We start from the raw sequence: 19,671 nt of genomic DNA, 5'->3' as shown, positions 1-19,671 counted from the left end.
ATTGTCGGTGCTGCAAATGCGTGGCGTTTTGTGACGAGTACATATTGTCCACTGTCTTAGATCTGCATGCTTTGCAAATATTCGCCCGCCAGACTAGAGTTTGCTCCCGTTGCCGGATTGGGCAAAGTAGACGCTAACCGCTAACACAACCCGTCATGGTGGTACCATTAATTGCACTGTCGATCACGATACCTATTTCGATTGGCTTTACCTCCTAGGCCTCGACTGATCTAATGTGACGGTCCTGAAGGAGAAACAGTTGCAGTTAGGCACCCCTGGCATAATGGCATCCTTGGAGGCGGTACTAACATTCCTAGAGCACGTTCATGTTTACGACGATCCGTTTCCTGTTGTTTCACTATTATTCTTCATAGTATATTCCTCTCAACCCGTAAGACAACATTGAAGTTTTCTCTAACATTTTATATACATCAACTGCTTCAATGTTGCGGCGGTTCAAGGGCGTCCTATCCAGGAGTCTATGTGGCCACCATTCAGCAAATGATGATGGCTTTGACCCAGCAGAATTGGAGATTGGTCGAGACATCAATGACAAGCCGATTGAAGGTTTTGCAGAGCATCCGGCCGTACGACCTTTAAAAGCTAGACGAATCCCGCCCTCATCTGGGCCAGCAAATGCATTTAGGCCTCTCACTCCTCCCACGACACCGCCAAGACATACACAAGATACCCCAGGCCAAACACGCCCTTCGCGGGATACAGTCTCTAGTTCTAGACAGCCAAGATTACATGAGAAACCGTCTCGTCAAACATTCACGAGATGGGACACCGGGTCGTCGATTGAACTGGGCTGGACAAGTCAACCCTCTCAAAATGCCCAGATAGATCAGAGCGCGCGAGCGACAGCGAGCAGTGACAATCGAAATATGCTCAGTGCGACATCATCAATGCCTAGACTTCCAGAGCCAGATTTCCCAAGTCCAGCAATAGATCTCGGGAATTCCCATACCAAATCCGATGTGAGCGTCGACCACGTCGCACACGCTCAACCTGCTGTCACCGAGGAAGATATACGGCCTCATGTTCATACCATCTACCATCCGGTTCGGACACGCTCTATTCACATACATGAACATAGGCTACTCATCCAGCCAATCATTGTTCCTGCTTCACCGACGGAACCAAAGCACTACTCTTGAACCGTTTGCGATACCTCTGCCATATCAGATGCGAAACTAGGGCAATCATAAATACCAATTTTAGTTTATTTTTGGCATTGAGTAGTAATTAATCAATCCTCAAATGGAAATAAATGCACTTTTTCCTTGTTTATAAGAATCTCAACACAATAACCAGGAAGTAATTGAATAAAACGAAACATGATAATGAAATCCATACCAGGGCTATCATGTTGTTTTTGGGACGTTGCACGCTCAAGACACCACAATCTACATGTGATAACCAATCTACATTATTCTCCGCTTTAAATGGAAGTTATCGTATCAGTCGTTGAATGAGTGCATATGGCATAGCCGCCGTACCTTTTTTGTGACTTGATAGCTCCTAAATCGGCTTGTGACCGTACCTGACAGACATTAGATGTTATCGGTTCACCTTCATATACGAAGCGAAAATCCCCTATTTGCAAAGTAAACTTGATCTCATTTGTGGTACATGATTAGGCCCCCCAAAGATTGTGCTGTGTGGATAGCATCCCGAGCATTCTGCATTCGTGGTCGTGAAAATAAGCAGTTGTGAGTTTCACCCGACAGTGGGACATTCGCCTCCCACAACACCAATGAGGCCGCACCCACAACTTATCAAGTACATAAAGCTTTGATAGTTTTGATATTTGGCATCTAATGCATCTATATTGCAACATACCTAAGTAACTCATGGCCCGGTCCAACTCCATTGTAATCGATGCACCTCCATGATTCCACGCTATACTCTTGTGTCTTTTGAACCACATCTAAGCCACCCACTTGCGAGCGCTCCTGAACATCCTCAGCCAGGGACCGAATTCACCCCACTCCTCGACAAGCTCCGGCGGCACGTAGCTACCCACATCCGCCATGATCGTCCGTTCAGGGTGAGGCATCATAGCCAAGACACGCCCATCCTTGCTAGAGACACCGGCAACACCACCAGGGCTTCCGTTCGGGTTGTACGGGTACTGCTCAGTGACACCAAGGCGGTTGTCAACATAGCGCAGCGATACCAAGCTAGACGCAGTAAGCTCTTGTAGCGAGTTGGGCGAAGCAAATTGTGCTCTCCCCTCTCCATGAGATACGACAATGGGGAGGGCAGATCCGTTCATCCCGTGCAGGAAGACTGATGGCTTGGCGGGATTATCCTGGATCTTCACCATGCTGTAACGGGCCTCGAACTGTTGGCTGGTGTTGTCAACAAACTCCGGCCAGTGCTCTGTGCCAGGGATGAGCTCCTTGAGCCTGGAAAGCATTTGACAACCGTTACAGACTCCAAGCGCGAATGTATCCGGCCTCTTGAAGAACTCAGCAAATTCGCGCCGGGCGTTCTCGTGCATAAGAATAGACTTAGCCCAGCCTTGGCCGGCGCCGAGGACGTCACCATAGGAGAAGCCACCGCAGGCTGCCAGGCCCACAAAGTCCGCAAGCGAGCGGCCGGAGATGATATCCGTCATGTGGATATCCACCGCTTCGAAACCAGCAGCCTTGAAGGCGAAAGCCATCTCAGCATGTCCGTTGACACCTTGTTCTCGAAGAATGGCGACTCGGGGGTTCTTGCCGAAGAGACCAGTGATAGACGCTGTCAGGGGTAGGATATTTTCGGATGGGGAGAAGCTAAGCCTATATGAGAGACCAGGGTCGTTCGAGTCTGCAATAGTACTATACTCGCTCTCAGCACATAGATGGTTGTCTCTTATCTTCTGCATCTCAAACGAGGTCTTTGTCCACCATTGTTGCATCTCGGTCCTATCAAGGCTAACGAATGGCAATGCGCCATATCGAATTGTGAGTGTTTGTTTTGTCTTTGGTTTAACCACACCAAACTTCTTGATCAATCCAGGTGGTGGTCCACAGGTTGCGAAACATCTCTTGAAGTTGATCTCATCTGAAGCTCGAACCTGGAAGACCGCACCGAGCTCTTCGTTGAAGAGCGCGGCTGTGATATCCTCAAGACTGTTTGTTTTGGCGATTCCGTCAACCATGAGGTCAACGCCACATCGACCAGCAAACATCATCTCAGCCACTGTGGTGATCAAGCCACCATCAGACCGATCGTGGTAGGCCAGTACAACACCACTCTTGTGCAGCTGATTCAGCGCATCAAAATAGTCGGTTATAAGGTTGAAGTTCTTCATGTCAGGCGCATCATGCCCAATGGTACCAAGTGACTGCGCGAAGGCAGAGCCGCCCATGGCTTTCCGGCCCTCAGCTAGATCGACGAACATGAGTACTGTCTCTCCAACATCTTCAACCCGTCGGAGTTGCGGTGTCCAAGTGCTCCTGATGTTTTCAACCACAGCGAATGCTGAGATAACTACAGAAACCGGGGCTGTGACGCTCTTGGTATCACTTCCATCTTTCCATGACGCCTTCATGGAAGTAGAGTCCTTGCCAACAGGGATACTGACTCCAAGTTCAGGGCACATTTCCATGCCGATCGCCTCAACTGCCTCGTAAAGAGCCGCTCCTTCGCCAGGATGACTAACAGCCGCCATCCAGTTGGCCGATAGCTTGACTCTTCGCAAGTCACCCAAAATATCCGCTGCGCCGAGATTCAATAAACTCTCCGCAACTGCCATTCTCGCTGAAGCTGCGGGGTTGATGAGTGCAAGCGTCGGCTTCTCACCCATTGCCATAGCCTCTCCAGTCTTGATCTTGCCGCCAATATGGAAAGATGTCGCTGTGACAGCAACATCCGCAACTGGTGTCTGCCACGGTCCAACCATTTGATCACGAACAGTGAGTCCACCAACAGTACGGTCGCCAATGGTAATCAGAAAAGATTTGGAACCAACAGCCGGCATGAGGAAGACCCGCTCCACGGCCTTCTTGAATAGCTCAGCATCGCCAACACCATCGCCAAACGCCTTCTTGAGACTGGGAATAATCTCAAAGGTGGCTAATTTTGGCTTCTTCGAAGTTACGTTTCGTTCTTGACGGCGTTTCGGTGGGAACAGCGCCTCCATCGGCAGGTCGATGGGACGGGGATAATCCCTAGATTCTCTATCGGTGACGACGAGCTTGGAAACGCCATCTGCGTCTCTAGAGACAACAGTTCCGACGTCTGAAAACCCACAACGCTCCCTTCGGCAAATGCTCGAGAAACGATTCATACCTTCGCTGTTAATGAGAAGCACATATCGTTCCTGTGCTTCGTTGCACCATATCTGCAAGGGGCTCATTGCGCGGTCTGCGCTCTCAACTTGTCGGAGCTCAAAACGACCACCAAAGCCAGCGTCCTTCACCAGCTCGGGTAAAGCGTTGGACAGACCGCCGGCACCAACGTCGTGAATCATAGCAATAGGATTCTGATCACCCAGAGCCACGCAAGTGTTGATAACCATTTGAGCTCGTCGTTCCTGCTCGGGGTTTCCACGCTGAACACTGTTGAAGTCTAACTCGGCATTGCCTTCTTCGGAGGCATTGCTGGAGGCCGCACCACCACCCAGGCCAATCAGCATAGCTGGGCCACCAAGGACGATTACATGTGCGCCTTCACGAACGAATCTCTCTTCTTTGAGCGCATGCTGTGGTCTGACAGTGCCGACTCCTCCAGCAATCATGATTGGCTTGTGATAACCACGCCACTCGTTCGTTGCATCACTGGGCTCGGGTGTAAGGAGGGTTCTGAAAACACCCGTCAAGCTTGGGCGTCCAAATTCGTTGTTGAAGCGAGCACTGCCAATAGGGGCCTCGAGCATGATATCAAGACTGCTTGCGTAATGATACGGGCGACCGATATCTAGCTCCCAAGGAGCGACATTGTCTGGGATAAGCAGGTCTGATACCCAGAAGCCACACAGACCACCTTTAGTCACTGAACCTCTGCCCACCGCACCTTCATCTCGAATCTCTCCGCCGGCACCGGTCGCGGCACCGGGGAATGGTGATATAGCCGTGGGGTGGTTGTGGGTCTCTACTTTGCCCAGAATGTGCATCACCTCAGGGGTCAACTTCCATGAGCCAGTAGAATAATCCGGCGCCCAGAAGCTGGCAATCTCTCCCTGAAACACGGCGGCATTGTCGCTATAGGCAGAAACAGTGAAGTCGGGTGTCTTTGCGTGGGTATTCTTGATCATCTCGAACAGGCTCTTGTCCTTGCGCACCCCATCAATGGTCCATGCCGCATTGAAGACCTTGTGTCGACAGTGCTCAGAGTTGACCTGAGCAAACATGAACAATTCAACATCATGAGGAGGTCGGCCAATCTTAGTGAACTCCTCCACAAGATACTGCATCTCAGACTGATCGAGGCCCAGACCCATCTTCTTGTTATAATCCTGGAGGACAGTGATGGGATCCTGTTGGCTGGCGAAGATGTCGACAACGTCAAGCGGTGCCGAGGAGCCTTCGTCGAACATCTTGTCAAGGCTCGGTTGCTCGTAGCTGATTGTCTCGGTCATACGGTCGTAGAATACGTCTCGGAACGAAAGGTCTTTCTGACCGTCCTGCGGCTGCTCGAACTCAATCGTGATGCGTCGTCCCCGCTCGAGTCTGTGGACTTGTCCCTGCAAGCCACAGACATCGGCGATGCTTGTGGCTTTCGAACTCCATGGCGAGATATGGCGGGGCGTAACATAGATATCGGTTGAGGAGGTCGTGTTCTCAGCGTCAGCAACTGATTGAGAGTCAGTAATCTGAAGAAGCTGTTTGACCTGCTCGAGCACGCCCTTGTCGGTGGTCTTCAAGTCGATGTAGTAGAGCCAGTGGCCCTCGATCTGCTTGACCTGGGCACTGGGACTCTTCTTGTTGACTCGGTCAAGGAGTTCTTGTGCACTGATGGGCGTGAAGCAAGAGCCCCCAACCAGGACCTCGTGAGGCATCTTGAAGGAGAGGGTTAGTTCGTGCAATTGAACGAACTTATCCTTTCATGACAATAAATGTATTGACACGGTGATACGCGGGGCGTAAAATTTTATGTGAGTCGTTCTTCGATACCGGCGCTCCCTTATCGATGGCGGGGGCGGGGTCCTAAATCTCAGCCAATCATTGCCCACTCTATCACGGATTCCGGCGTAGGTGGTCCGTATCCTATTTGACTTGCAGTGGAGCATCTGTAGGTGGAGGAGGCACTGGCAGGGGCCTTGACGTGCTGATGCAGCCTGTAACCTAAGGCTAATTCCGCCTAATCAATCACTAACAGGCCCGTCCAGACTCCCTTGTCGCCGAGCGCCAGCTGGGACAAATGACGGCTGCCTTTCCCAGGATTCGCTTCTGCACAACGTAATCGTGTCTCATACCCCCGACCCCGACCTCCAACGGTTAATCCAGACTTGAGCTTGAACAATTCTCTTCTTGATTTACTCGGAGTGTTTTTGCCAACCGCTGCAGCATCGCAAGCCGACTTGTCTTAATCTATTGATTTCCTAGCAGGTGCAATCCGGGAGGGTCTCAGGTACGGGGAAGACGATTAGAGCAAATAGACATCGACCAGACCTCCACAATGTCGAATCCAAACGCTCTCTTTCTGCTTGCAGACCACGTCAAACTGTCGCTACTCGAGCGCCAACGAGCACAGACACTGAATCTTGAGAGTGACTCGCAAGATGGGCACATCTCCAGGTCATTAGATCAATTCCGCGATGGGCTGGAAGCGCTGGAGAAAGAGCAAAAGCGGCTCGAGGAGGCCGGCGATGCAGAGTATGCCTTCCTCAGCTGATTGCGTATTATCATGGACTAGGACTAGGACTAACAGCTCTCCAGCAAAGCTGCCAACATCTCAGACTCGCTCCCCGCTCTTCAGAAGCAATATAACGACCTGACGTCGCAATTCCACGGCTTCTCCTCACCAAGCACGACATCAACCCTCACACACCCCAATGACCCTACTCTGGCCGAGGACTTCGAACACGCCACGACCACCAGCCCGCCCGCAGCCTCATCTACCCTGCAACCGCCCGCCAAGAAGTCCCTACGCTCATCATCCGCCACATCTCCCGGCGGCGGCGCTTCATCCAAGACGGTACGCTTCCAGGACGCGGCGCCCGTCTCGGACGTCGAGGCGCAGCTCTTCAACCAGCCGTACCGCGACGACCCGGACGCGCCGCAGGGCTACCGCGACCAGGCCGCCGGGCTCGAGACGAACCAGCAGATCCACGCTTACCACAGCCAGATCCTCGCCGACCAGGACGCGCAGCTCGACCGCCTGGGCGAGAGCATCAGCCGCCAGCGCGAGCTGAGCATGCAGATCGGCGACGAGCTCGACGACCAGGTCGCCATGCTCGAGGAGTCGGAGCGCCTGACCGACCGCCACCAGGGCCGGCTGGACCGCGCGAGGCGGCAGGTTGGCAAGATCGCCCGTGGCGCCGGCGAGAGCAAGCAGATGATTGCTATCATCGTTTTGATAGTGATCTTAGTCCTATTGATTGCTGTGCTAAAATGAGGACTGTACTGGCTCTAGTGGTTGGCTTCAGGGCTATGAAGGAGAAGAGATGCATTTTCCATGTACTTGTGTTTGGGCCGTTCAGCATTGAAAGGCGTTCAGGTTGAGTTGTAGAAGAGTCGAGGCAGCGGACGCTTGCATCAAAGGATCCAATGTCAATCAGGCGGCTGTTTGTTTGCACGCCTACCTTGTTTCATCCTGTAATAAGACGTCCAGTGTCAGGCGTCATCCGATTTCTTGAGTTTAATCTAGCAACTCCTACCATACATGTAGTTGAGATCAGCGTTCTTTGTCAAATCAATACATTCAGCCAGCAATTGATATGGGATCCAGCGCTAAAGCTTGTTTAGAACTCTGAAGTCGGAAGGGAAAGCAGGAAGGCATATTGATAACGGCAAGGTTCAATTTCTAGGCTAGCGTACGGCGTCATCCCCAGGGCTCTTGCTCGTAGTCTTTCACCGTCGACCGTCATGAGGGCGGTTCTTCAAACAGCTTCCCTTACTCTGATTGCCAGTCTCGAGACAACAATATCAGGCCCACTTCCAACAAACAACTCAGCGGATGATGTTACCGTCCTTGTCAATCCCCTCCAACCCCTCAAGAATATCACTTCCCCCAAGCATCCCGTAGCCACCGGCTGTGGCTTTCATCTCCGAATTCCAGACCTCATGGAACTTGATGCTCTCATCACTCGCAGCAACCACGATACAGCCCTTTACTGTGGTGCGATCTCGCCTTCGTCTTCTCCTTGCCGTCGTGTCAGACTCTTCACCTCGTTGGACAGGACCACGAGGGTAAGGGATTGCATACAACGCTCGGTGCTCACCCTCCCATGGGATGGCAGCAACTTGTTGACATTCTGGCCAAGAGAAAATGGCAATGCGGTATGGGTGCTCAGGATTTGCATAGCCAAAAGTAGCTGCGATCTCACGACGAGTTGTAGACCAGATGAGACTTGTGACCTGGGCATGGACCGCGATGGTCGCGAGAGCTGCCCCTGAGGTCGTGTGGTAGAAATGAATGCATTTGTCATTCGAGCCACCACCTGTGGCGACAAGACTAAGTTGCCAAGGACAGAACGCAATGGCTTTTACAGCAGCAGTATGCATCCACCGTTGCTTCTCACAGCCATCCGTGCGAATCCGTGCGCGGCTCCATGCAGTTCTGACCGGGTGCGCCAATTCTTCTGTAGCAGCATTCACAGACTCAGTTGATGGGTCTTGACCACGACGATCCACGAAACGAGAATCAAGAAGATGATATGGGGGAAAGTCATCGGTTTCAACTGTCGCGTTGTGATCACGAGGTGATTGAGCCTGCCAATGGCGAGGGGTGCCCAGCGAGTCGCCTTCAGGAGTAAATTCCAACGGCCGAGTCTCCTCGTCGGCCTCTTGTCTATGCCACCAGTTTCGAGGATCATGATCCTCGTCTAAGAAACCTGGAACGTATGGCGGCGAAGCTGGTGCATCGAGAGACACTGAATCATCCATAGCTTCAGTAGAGGTGAACAAGAGCCCAGTAGAGAAGAGACCAGGTTCATCAGAAGCGCTTGGCAGCTCAAGTGAGTTGTCCGTTGCAGTCGCCTGATCCAGACGTGGGCTGGTTGGAGGGCTTGGGGGGTGAAATATATCAGGTCGCTCCTCCTGCTCCTCTCGTGGTAGGACACTGTCAACCTCAAATACGCAGCATAAGTTGTCGTTTCCACCACTTCCGAAAATTCTGCCATGGATTGCCCAAGACAGACCACAGATTTGTTGCGTGTGCACGTTGATAGTGATGATATGGTTGATCTTCCCTCGCCAGTCTCTGCGCTGTCGGGCTTCACGGTCGGTGCCCCGATTGCCATGCAAGATGTCATCCGCGTCCGGCCATTCAACGGCGAGGTAGTAAATGTTGCCCATATTATCGCCAACAAGAAGATCTTCATTCTCAACCAGAACAGCAGGAGCCCAAGGGTTGAAAGACCTACGAAGGGCAACAGTTGGTCTCCAGCTGAGGCAAGCAATTGGTCCAGGAAGGGTGTACTGAAAACGCGGCCATTGGACATCATACAGTGTCGGACAGTCGTGAAGAGACATCAAGGACAAAATGCCGTTGGATCTGCCGTACGCCAGAATTGCTCTATCACCTGCATTTGACGAGAAGTCAATAGATGTGAGCCATGACTCATCGTCAGGGCCCTTATTGAGCGTTTGGACCGAGGACCTCTCGGTCCAGCTGTACAAGGTATTACCGAGGGCTACGGCAAGGGTGTCACAACTTTCAGAGTACGCAAGAACAGAGCAGTAGTAGTCGTCCCGCAAGTTTGGCGCATCGAGAACCCTATTAAAGGTCAGAGTGTATCAATAACTGCGATAATCTCAGGCATACTTGAATGGCGCAATTGGCAGGGACCGAGTGTCCTTCTTGATCTTGATGTTCTCCTTAGCTAGGAGCTTTGTGTCAGCATCATTTGCTTTCAGCCAACAGACATAACTTACTGGCATTCTGATTGTCTTTCGTCCACTCAGTACCGTTCCAGTACGTCTTGCGTTGTTTCAGTTTGGTTCCAAACTCGCTTCTCGAGCGGTCTCTCATCGAACTCGAGAATTGATCAAAGTCAAGAACTCTCTGGGCTCGGTCAATTTTCAAGGCTAAAGCTATCCGCGCTTCGTGTTTTGCTTGATCTTCCTCGTCTCGCGGCCGGTCGGCATGGAATGAAGTGGGAAAGATGGGGGCATTTGTGCCGCTTCGAATCAAACCTCCATGGCCATCATCAACCCCTCCTGTATGGCTAGGAGCTAGCCCGCCGATGTTCCAGACAGCACCCAGGCTGACCTGTAACATGTTAGTAAGAAACCACGACAGGGTGAATTGTTGGCGATTGAGTCCATCCGCGAGGGGGCACGGCTATCAGCGAGAGTACTTGAGTAGCTCACCTGCCGTTCATTGCGAATAATGTCGCCATTCTGATCAAATGGACCTAATGCTGTACCGCTTCCACCCCAGCCAAACCCGTGCCATTGTCCAGCACGTGAAGAAGATGGAGTTGAAGCAGCTTGTATCCGACTATAGAATGGGTCAGGGGCGTCTTTCTCATGGCGGACCAGTCGTTCGCTGGATGTTAGGTCCTCTGGCGATTTGCTGGTGCGGAATCTGCCTGAGCTGGGTGTCGCGGGCTCCCTACCTGGGAGGAACCGGTTAGGGGTACCCAGGCGGGAACTCCTCCGCTCCGAAGCTGAGGCATCTGAACCCCTCCTTGTCCTCAAGCCATTGCCAACGGCAAAGGCCGGTCGAGGTCGCGTGAGGTTAGGTGTTCGTGGGAAAGTCGAGAACTTGGCTTGCCGAGTGGGAGTCGGTGTGCTCTCGTCTTCGTCACCACCATCAAATTGGTCAATTGAGTCGTGCGAGGAACCGTTGCCGTCGAAAGAAGCCATGGGTCTTGGGGATATATTCCCACGACTCGGCGTCATCGTCATGGTGGACAACTTTGTTGGAGACGAGTCAATTGAGCCGTACCCAGAGTCAGAAGAGTAGTAGATGCGAAGGTAAGGATTGGTGATGAACGGAGGCGTCCTCGCCACCTCGGATGTCGTGACGGCAGGCATTGTAGTTTTGTCAATTGCCCTCAGCCTCACGGATGAGACTATCTGCTCAGTGAGTCCAACCATGGCGGTGGGACTGGGAAGAAATGATTCCTGGAAAGATGATGAAATGGGAGATGAGATGCTTGGATAGAGAGAATGATGGGTAGTACGTGTCCCTTAAGTCGAGCGAGTGAACGAGGGCGGAAGACAATCGTCGACGGTGAGTGACTGAACAATAAAGCCCCTGAATGAGGTAGCCCTATATGATCTCGACGATACTCAGTCCATGACAGAACTAGTGCCAGTCCCAAAAGAGTTGAGGTTGAATTGGCTTATTGATAATTTTGTTGGTTATAGGAAGAATAGGGAGAGAGAACACAATAGAGGATGATACAATAAGACAATAGGAAATAGCCACGCGCAACCGCGTGGGTAAAGAGCCAGCATAATCAATTTACAACTGCAGTAACTCAGATCATCGTCACCATTGTGCGTGCAGAACGCACTTGCCATGAGCCGCTTACCCTACCACCATTCACGACAAGACGGACCTGAATGGGAAATAGAAAGAGCCAGGAGCAGACAAACATGGTGAAGTAGCAAGCTTGCCGTGCAAAACCAACCTGCAATTGACTCTTTCTCTATTTGATCATCCTCGGTATTTAAGTATTCGGCGCCTTCCCTTGACTACGCAAAACCGACAGGAACTACCTGTTTGCATTCAAATGAGAGCGTTCAGCTGATAATGCTCTTATATCCAGAGAAGATGGCCTATCCGAGTCTAGTCAGGATGTTGGTGGCAGCATCATTTAGCACATCCAGATATTGTTACCCCCAGTTTTTATATAAAGCCAACTACAGGCAGCTGAAGACGTTGATCAATGCGGCTTAACAATAATTAACGGCCGGCCTTATCGATAAAGCTGTCAACCTCCCGAGGTCGAACTTACAGGGATGCATTGGGCTTGTCAAGGTGCCCCTCTACTACAGCGCACAGACCTTCCTTGCTTGATCCTCCAGCCGTTTCGCAGCTGCCTCATTGTGCTGACGAACCCACTTACATCCTCGGAGGAACAGCTCGCATGCGTGAATTGGTCTATCGCGCTTGCGTCCAGCTTTGCGTCGCGCGATGGCGAGTGTAAGTCTTCTGAAATGTCAAGTGCTCTGGGGTGCTGCCTTGTACTTATAATACAATCATCTAGCATTTCGTAGCTCGCACAATCCGGAACCGCACCGAAGAGCAGAAGGCACAAGAGCTCGAGAAGATCAACAAGTATCGCGAACTCGAGGAGGAAGTGCGAGCCAATGTCAGCATCCACAAAGGCGATTTGTCTTCCTACGTTTCTAACAATCTCCACAGATCGCAAAGAACAACTTCACCCCCGAGGTCTTCCAGCTGACGTCGAAGCTGCTGCGCCTGAACCCGGAATACTACACGATATGGAACGTCCGCAGGCGTTTGCTAATCTCTGGCTTATTGTCCGCACGCTCGCCTGGGTCATGGCCCTCGAGGGCGTCGCCGAGTACGTCTCCGAGTACCACACGCACACCCTCTGGCGCAGCGTCCTCCTCCTCTTCGTCGACCGCGATCCAGCCCGACCCCGCGCCCCCGACAGCTGGGAGGAGTGGTACAATAGCTGATAAGGACTCCGCCGTGTCTGTCGCCGGAGAGAACGGAAACAGTGCGGGCGAAGACGATGCAAACAAGACGGCCGCGGATGCGGAGAATGACTTGGGTATACTCAAGAATGAGTTGGGCTTCACAATACCGCTGCTGATGGAGTTCCCGAAGTGCTACTGGATATGGAATTATAGATCATGGCTGCTTCAGGAGGCGATCAAGCGGTTAGACGTACCAGTAGCACGGCGTATATGGGAAGAGGAACTCGGCTTGGTGTCGAAAATGCTCAACAAAGACAAAAGGAATTTCCATGCGTGGGGCTACAGGCGAGAAGTGGTCAAGCAGCTCGAGAGCGCCGTTCTCAACGGCAAGAGCATGGTCGAATCGGAGTTCGAGTACACATCAAAGATGATCCGTGGTGATTTGTCCAACTTCTCTGCTTGGCACAACCGAAGCAAGCTCATTCCACGCCTTCTGGACGAAAGGGGCGCCGACGACCCGGATAGAAAGGGCTTTCTTGACAAGGGTAAGTCCTGGAGCTCCGGATGCATAACTACCCCCTTCACAAATGGCTGACGATGAATACAGAGCTACATTTAATACGAGAAGCACTAAATGTGGGACCCGAGGATCAGTCCTTGTGGTATTACCACCAATTCCTTATGCTTAACCTTTTTGAGCCTAACGGGCGCTCGACTATAACGCCGAGATTAAGTCAAGATGACCGAGTGACATATGTGAACAGAGAGATAGATGATATTAAGGATCTACTAGAAGATTACGATGACAGCCAGCTGATCTATGAAGCGCTCATAGATTACACTTTGGCGCTGTGCCAGCTTGAAGAGCGTCAGTCGAGTGATGAAGAGAAAGCATCTCTGAATGAATGGCTTGCCAAGCTTCGAGAACTGGATCCTATGAGGAATGGGCGATGGAATGACCTCGAAAAAGACTTGACATCGACGGAAGTACTATGAAGATAGCCGAATGCAAGAAAATAAATGTTGATAAATACTCTTAGAAAGGTTGCTACAGACTGTGACGTATGTTGGGTCTTATATCATACTACAGTGATAATGGACATATGTTAGGCTCGAACTGGTATGGGTAAAAAAGCAAGGGTCAAAAAAGGGGGAAGGCGACAGCTGCCAGATTTGAACCCCTGACCCTGGGATGTGAGATCATCATAGGAAAAAGGGGCAAAAAAAGTAACGACGCGATGGTGGTAACAGCCCTCGCCCCTGGCTGAGACGAACGTTTACAAGGTCTATCCTATAGCTGGATATGTACCCCCGCCGCCGAGTCTGTTTCCGTCGCTAGCGAACCCAAAGGGATATAAGCTAAAGAGCCGCACCGCACTCACCCCGAAGGATGTGGCCACCGCATTGATCATTCCGGGTTAGTGGGAGCTGCCTGCGGTTATATCTTCGCAGTACCAACTCGACCACTCGCCCTCATCGCTCGTTGAAGGAGACTACGCTTATTTTGGTATATAACCCTTTCTCCGGTTGGGGGTGGGTCATCCCATGTTTTGGGTGTGGAAGTCACGGGGAATAGGGGGGCCGTGACGTATGAACACCTCATAAGTAAGGTCGCCAGACATATGCTTGTTTGTTGTATTAGCTATTACCTCTGTAGCCTAAATCATCGCCCTCAAGCCAATATGCTTCCTACAATGAGCCATAGCCAAACACTATGAGCTGCACTTGCCCTTGATGAGGCTCGCGTTCTCCCCAACCAACCCATCAAAGTACGCCAACAACGTCTCAACGGGAATCAGGTCGATGAGGCCCAAGCTGGGATTCGACGACTTCAGGACTTTGCCACCAAACAGCACACGCACATAGTACCCGCTAGCGCTCGTAGCAGTGCTTGTGGCCGCACTCGATGTGGTCGTCGCCGTCGGCTGAACCAAGCAGGAGCACGCAGACGACACCCTCGAGGCATCCCCCTTGCAGTTATTCAGCCAGGTCGGCACGGCAGTCTCAGCGGCAGCCGTGAAAGTCGGGCAGAAAGCGCTCGCGGATTCGGGCTTGCCAATCATCTGACGAAGACAGTTGTCGCGACTGCAACCAGGGGCGACTGTCTGTGTAGGAGCCGACGTAGGGAGAGTTGAGGTCGGCTTCTTCTTCCACAGCTCAAACACCACCTCGCTACCCATGCCAGGCCAGACCATGACATCGATCTGCAGAATAGACAGCAGTCGGCTGACAGAGCCGTCGTGGGCAACATTGTGGTAGTAAATCGTAGAACTCGATCCGTCGAGCACAGAGCGAATATGGGCAGCCAGCTCGGCAACCCAGACGCCATACGAAGCTACACTAGCGGGGAGGGAGTCCTTGGCATCGCGGTAGATCTGCGAGTACTCCCAGTTGCCGAAGCGGTATACCTCGTCCGCCTGCTCCTGTGTGACACAGGTGGTGCTGTTGACTCCGTTGACGAGCTTGCACGGCAGCGGCTTTGCATGACACTGACGAGCGGACAGGTTGTCATAGTAGTGGTCCCAAGAGGCATGGAAACCTGAGTCAGTGGTGCTGACACCAGAGATGTCGTCTAAGGTCGCATACAGCGAGGTGGAAGCTGTCAAGTGGGCAGCCCAGGCAGCATTGCTTGAGGACTTGATGGAATTGAACAGATTGCTTCCGGCAGAGCAGGTATATTGCGGCTCCAGGCTGTCAACGCCAGCAGCTTCGATGATCAGGGGAATGGAGTCAATTGTATCCCACATGCCATTGATGACCATGCCAGCGACTTCGCTAGTGATGACGTTGTTAGTCACTCTGTAGGTGACCTTAGCTCTCCAGTCATCACTTTTGTCAGGGAGGAAGCCCAGGAGGTCGTGGTAGACTCCGTACAAGTCAGCACCGTGCTGCCAGGAGTCGTCCAGGCCAGGGGCCGTGATCTGGGGGAACTGGCAGGTGCCGATCCATCCGGATGGCACGAAGGGGTTCACGGGCGAGATGTAGCCCTGCCAGTAAGCAGCGGCTGCCTTCTTGCCAGAGCCATCAAAGGGCTGACCATAGTAGTAAAGACCCTCATCATTGCAGTCCCAGTGATACGGCTCCACCGGGAACGCATTAGATGCATACGGCGTGCGCTTGTGGTGACGATGAATCTACATTTAAATAAGCTTATGTTCACACTCACGGCACAATAATTTGCAATCATACCAGCTCCACATATGCCAATTCATAGTCGCTAGACGGTGTGACATACTCGGTCTTGCGAACATGGGGCATATTGCACCAGTTGTATGTGCCATACTCACTGGCAGGCGTGTCCGAAGTGTCGTAGATGAAGCCATAGACGCCCTCAGCAGTGACGACATTCGTCAGGTTGTTGATCAGCGTCGAAGCCGGTGCATACCAGCCCAGGTCCACGGATTGAGACATGGTCGTTGGCGAAGCGGGCACAAACTCTCGCAATAAGGATGCAGGACGCGACGAAGAGCACAGCGACGAGACCTCAATGCCCAATTGCAGCAACAGCAACGCGCCCAGGAGAATAATGAGTCGTCTAGCCCAGGACGATCCCAGAGCGGGAGGAGGGGAAGTCTTGGAGGAGCCCATCCATACTTATGTTGGTGATTGTTCTCCCACGTGGGAGTTGATGGAGGTCCAGAGTGTCGGGTTAAAATCACGCTGCGGCCTCGTTTAGGTGGGCGGCGCTAGGCTGTGTTGAGGATGACGTCCAAGGCTCAATTACAGGCTATGCAGGTTGTTCATTCCGAGTTACTGCTCTCTAACTCCAATGCAAGCTCAGAAAGGATGGGTTGCAACGGGAATGTTGCCAATGTCAAGGCTCTTCAATAGGAGGTCAATTAACACGTGCGGCAGGGAAGCCGCCTAGTGGCTAGCCGTTGGACGCCGACGGTAGCGTGGTCTGGGCAGGGGTCGGCGGATGGGTCTACCTAGGTATTATCAGATCTTGAACTTGCAATGATGTCAGGGCCCCCGGCCCACCAGATGCATCTCAAAGCAAACTCAATAGTCTGTGAAAGCGTGAAGTCTACAAGCTACTAAAAGGCAATAGAAACTCACACTAGACAATCACAGGAGCATTCATGAAGTGAAGTGGAGTGGTTATGTCTTCATTCGTCGCCTGTGGGCAACGGGCTGCGGTCTTCTCTTCATCCGGTCTAATCTCTGCGAACCTCTCCGGTTCCTCGAAGATGAACACGGACGCCCAGCCTTCCTCCAACGTATGATCTGACCCTCGTGCGAGGCACTTCTTGCGAGCATCTCGAAGTCAACCCGGCGGTACCTTATCTGCCACTGGAGCCACTGATCCAGCCCAGGCAAAGCCACTCCAAGCGTCGGCAGAGCCAGAAGCATCAGCTTCGCTTTCGGGCCTATCTCTTCATCCCATGCGCCATCTCTGATCCGCTTGATGATTTCCTTTTCCTTTGCCCTGGTCTTCTCCCACCGCGTTCCAGCTTCAGGAAGATTGGGATTCTCTCCATAGAGCGACCAGTCGATGTTACCAATGCCGTAGATCGCGGGGAGAGTGTAGCGGACTTTGCCTGGTGCATATCGCTTCAAGAGAGATGCGAGCGCATCCCGGGAGGCGTCATCGGCCAATGCCTCTCGAAAGGGCTTTGCGTGCTCCTTCATGAATGGCGCGACTCGAACACCGAAAGGAGCACGCAAATAGACCTTGATCCAGAAACGCCCATCAAACATTTTCCACGGTGACTTGGATGGCCAACTGAGGCGCTCCCCGTTGCGTCGTAGCCAGTGCTCGCGCAGTCTGTATTGTCTATGCTGGCATTGCGGAAGGGGTACGGTCGAGAGATACGGAGCTCGACTCAGGAACCAATTCAGTGATCTAGAAGATGATGTGTAAACAGGTAGAAAGTGCACGCCACAGATGTTGAAAGCCTTCTCGGATGAGTGAGACTCTCCGTTTCCGTCGTCCAAATGTGGGAAAAGACGGATGACGACTTGCTGGAGTTGAGCTGCTGGTGTAACCTGAAATTCAGGGGTAACGAAGCTGATCAGTCTTCGCACCAACCGGGCAGCCAGGGCCCTGTAGTGTTCGTTACGGATCTCGCGACGACTCTGATTGTAGATTGAGCCTTTTCGTAACCTAGGAACTCTAAACGTCGGCAATTGTACTAGCAGCGTTCCAATATTGGATTGAAAGTCTCGAATGATGGTACGTCCGAGCAACTTGTCGACTTCAGCATCAAGTGCGAAAGCTTTGTCATCGCACCTCTTCCTGAGCTGGAGAATTGATGGCTTCTGCAGCGCAACAGGCAGCTCGTGATTCTTGTAAAGATGCCTTACAGCATTGCGTACTGTCAATGTCCGATCGTGATTCGTAGCATCCTCAAACCACGGAACATCCGCCTCAAGGCATGTGGCAATCAGCCTATCTTTGCTAAACTCAAGAAGCGGGCGATAGACCATGACACCGCCGTCCTCAATATCCAGCGGTCCCAGCTGCGGCAGCCACCTCGTGCGTGGGGTTTGCTCGTCCAACTCATCATTCAGGTAGAGCCCCCCCTTTAGGCCTTGCTGGATCTCATGCATAGTCTCCGGGCCAACCTCAGCAGTCAGCTCCTCCCGGAGATACTGCTTCTCCTTCCGCGAAGGTCGCGAGTTGTAGTACGGGTGTGTCCTCTCCTGATCATCGATAAAGCCGCTGGCATACGTTCCATGCATGTTGTAACATTCCGGGATATCCGACGAGGCGCGTATCCCACGCAGTCCAGCTGGCCCGTGCCCGGCCAACAAGCGCATGAGGACAGTCTCATACTGGTCATCCTCGTGGTGCGCCAGGAGCAAGCTGGCCAACTTCCTAAAGTTGCACGCCCTTCCCAGCCGTCGGAACCGCAGCCGCCGAGCAACGCTCTCGAAGTTGGGCAGATCCTTAGGTGCCACGCCGTAGCCCAGCTCCTTCGACCACTGAATGCGAAGCAGCTCGGCTCGTATGCCCGTTTTGTCCTCCAGCACCTTCCTCACGGCGGCCGCCTCCTCCCAGCTGCCCTCGCGCATTCCGTGGTCGACAATCAGCGCCTGGAAGTGGTTGACCGGGTGGTCAGCGATCTTGAAGTCGTGCTCCGACCTGCGGGCCTGGCTGCACAGCAGCGCCAGGGCCATGGAGTCGACGCCGCCGCTGACGGCGAGGCCCACGGGCCGGCGGTTCTGCCCGCGCGTCAGCGGGAACCGCGGCGGGCATGTTGCGCGGACGGCCTCGATGAACTCGGCGACCGCGATCGGTTTGGCGGTCGGGTGGAAGACGCGCGGTATTGAGGTCATTCCTCCATTATCCGGTCACTTTGTCTGGTCGTCGAAACTGAGACAGCGGCGTGAAGTTGTAGAACCGGCATGCTCCACTGACAGAGCTGTAGTGCTGTAGTGCAGCCATACTGCAGGGAGCTTGGGCCACTGTTGCACTGCCTGCCGGAGCGCCGATCGGCTCGGTGCCAGCAAAATTTCCTGACGACACCGGGAGCTCCGATAACGCCTGTGAATGACACTTTCCCAAGCTTCACGTACACGCAACACACAAAACAGAGGCATGCGACAATTCCACATATAGGCTTCGGCCTTCATACACATCCCGTAACCCCGCCAATTTCCAGCTCAGAGCCTCAATCACATCATCCTCGAGCCACCCAAAGCGGCAAAGCCCCTCACAATGGCTTCCTCTCCTTCCACCAGCCCGACCTTCACCCACGCCCTCCTCGCAGGCGGCATCGCCGGCACGACCGTCGACCTGTCCCTCTTCCCGCTCGACACGCTCAAGACGCGCCTGCAGTCCGAGGCCGGCTTCTTCCCCAGCGGCGGCTTCCGCGGCATCTACCGCGGCATCGGCTCCGCGCTCGTCGGCTCCGCGCCCGGCGCCGCCTTCTTCTTCGTCACCTACGAGACGACAAAGTCCCTCCTCGCCAGCCGCCGCTCGCCGCTCGTCGCGCTCGACCCG

General features: G+C 53.0%; 5 protein-coding genes across 5 annotated transcripts; 2 read left to right on the top strand and 3 right to left on the bottom strand.

Annotated features, from left to right (window-relative positions):
* Positions 1–1,933: 1,933 nt before the first annotated feature.
* Positions 1,934–5,995, bottom strand: UCRPA7_4185 (putative phosphoribosylformylglycinamidine synthase protein; the record flags this gene model as incomplete). Its single annotated transcript, XM_007916763.1, has 1 exon — positions 1,934–5,995. One exon carries the CDS (start codon positions 5,993–5,995, stop codon positions 1,934–1,936), a length of 4,062 nt encoding a protein of 1,353 aa, XP_007914954.1.
* Positions 5,996–6,615: 620 nt separating this feature from the next.
* UCRPA7_4184 (putative snare domain-containing protein) lies at positions 6,616–7,554 on the top strand (the record flags this gene model as incomplete). The annotated part of the gene is made up of 2 exons (XM_007916748.1): positions 6,616–6,812; positions 6,876–7,554. The coding sequence occupies 2 exons, from the start codon at positions 6,616–6,618 to the stop codon at positions 7,552–7,554; spliced, it is 876 nt and encodes a 291-aa protein (XP_007914939.1).
* A 4,695-nt stretch (positions 7,555–12,249) lies between these two features.
* On the top strand, positions 12,250–13,317 carry UCRPA7_4183 (putative geranylgeranyl transferase type-2 subunit alpha protein; the record flags this gene model as incomplete). Its single annotated transcript, XM_007916776.1, has 4 exons — positions 12,250–12,258; positions 12,323–12,427; positions 12,481–12,577; positions 12,683–13,317. 4 exons carry the CDS (start codon positions 12,250–12,252, stop codon positions 13,315–13,317), a joined length of 846 nt encoding a protein of 281 aa, XP_007914967.1.
* A 1,117-nt stretch (positions 13,318–14,434) lies between these two features.
* UCRPA7_4182 (putative histidine acid phosphatase family protein) lies at positions 14,435–16,133 on the bottom strand (the record flags this gene model as incomplete). The annotated part of the gene is made up of 2 exons (XM_007916806.1): positions 14,435–15,856; positions 15,912–16,133. 2 exons carry the CDS (start codon positions 16,131–16,133, stop codon positions 14,435–14,437), a joined length of 1,644 nt encoding a protein of 547 aa, XP_007914997.1.
* A 616-nt stretch (positions 16,134–16,749) lies between these two features.
* On the bottom strand, positions 16,750–19,004 carry UCRPA7_4181 (putative pp-loop family protein; the record flags this gene model as incomplete). Its single annotated transcript, XM_007916797.1, has 2 exons — positions 16,750–16,759; positions 17,005–19,004. 2 exons carry the CDS (start codon positions 19,002–19,004, stop codon positions 16,750–16,752), a joined length of 2,010 nt encoding a protein of 669 aa, XP_007914988.1.
* Between the last annotated feature and the right edge of the window lie 667 nt (positions 19,005–19,671).

The sequence above is a fragment of the Phaeoacremonium minimum genome (assembly GCF_000392275.1).
Source record: "Phaeoacremonium minimum UCRPA7 unplaced genomic scaffold PA7_03_scaffold_330, whole genome shotgun sequence".
NCBI classification, from domain to species: Eukaryota; Fungi; Ascomycota; class Sordariomycetes; order Togniniales; family Togniniaceae; genus Phaeoacremonium; species Phaeoacremonium minimum.
This window is presented reverse-complemented; position numbering and strand designations above follow the sequence as displayed.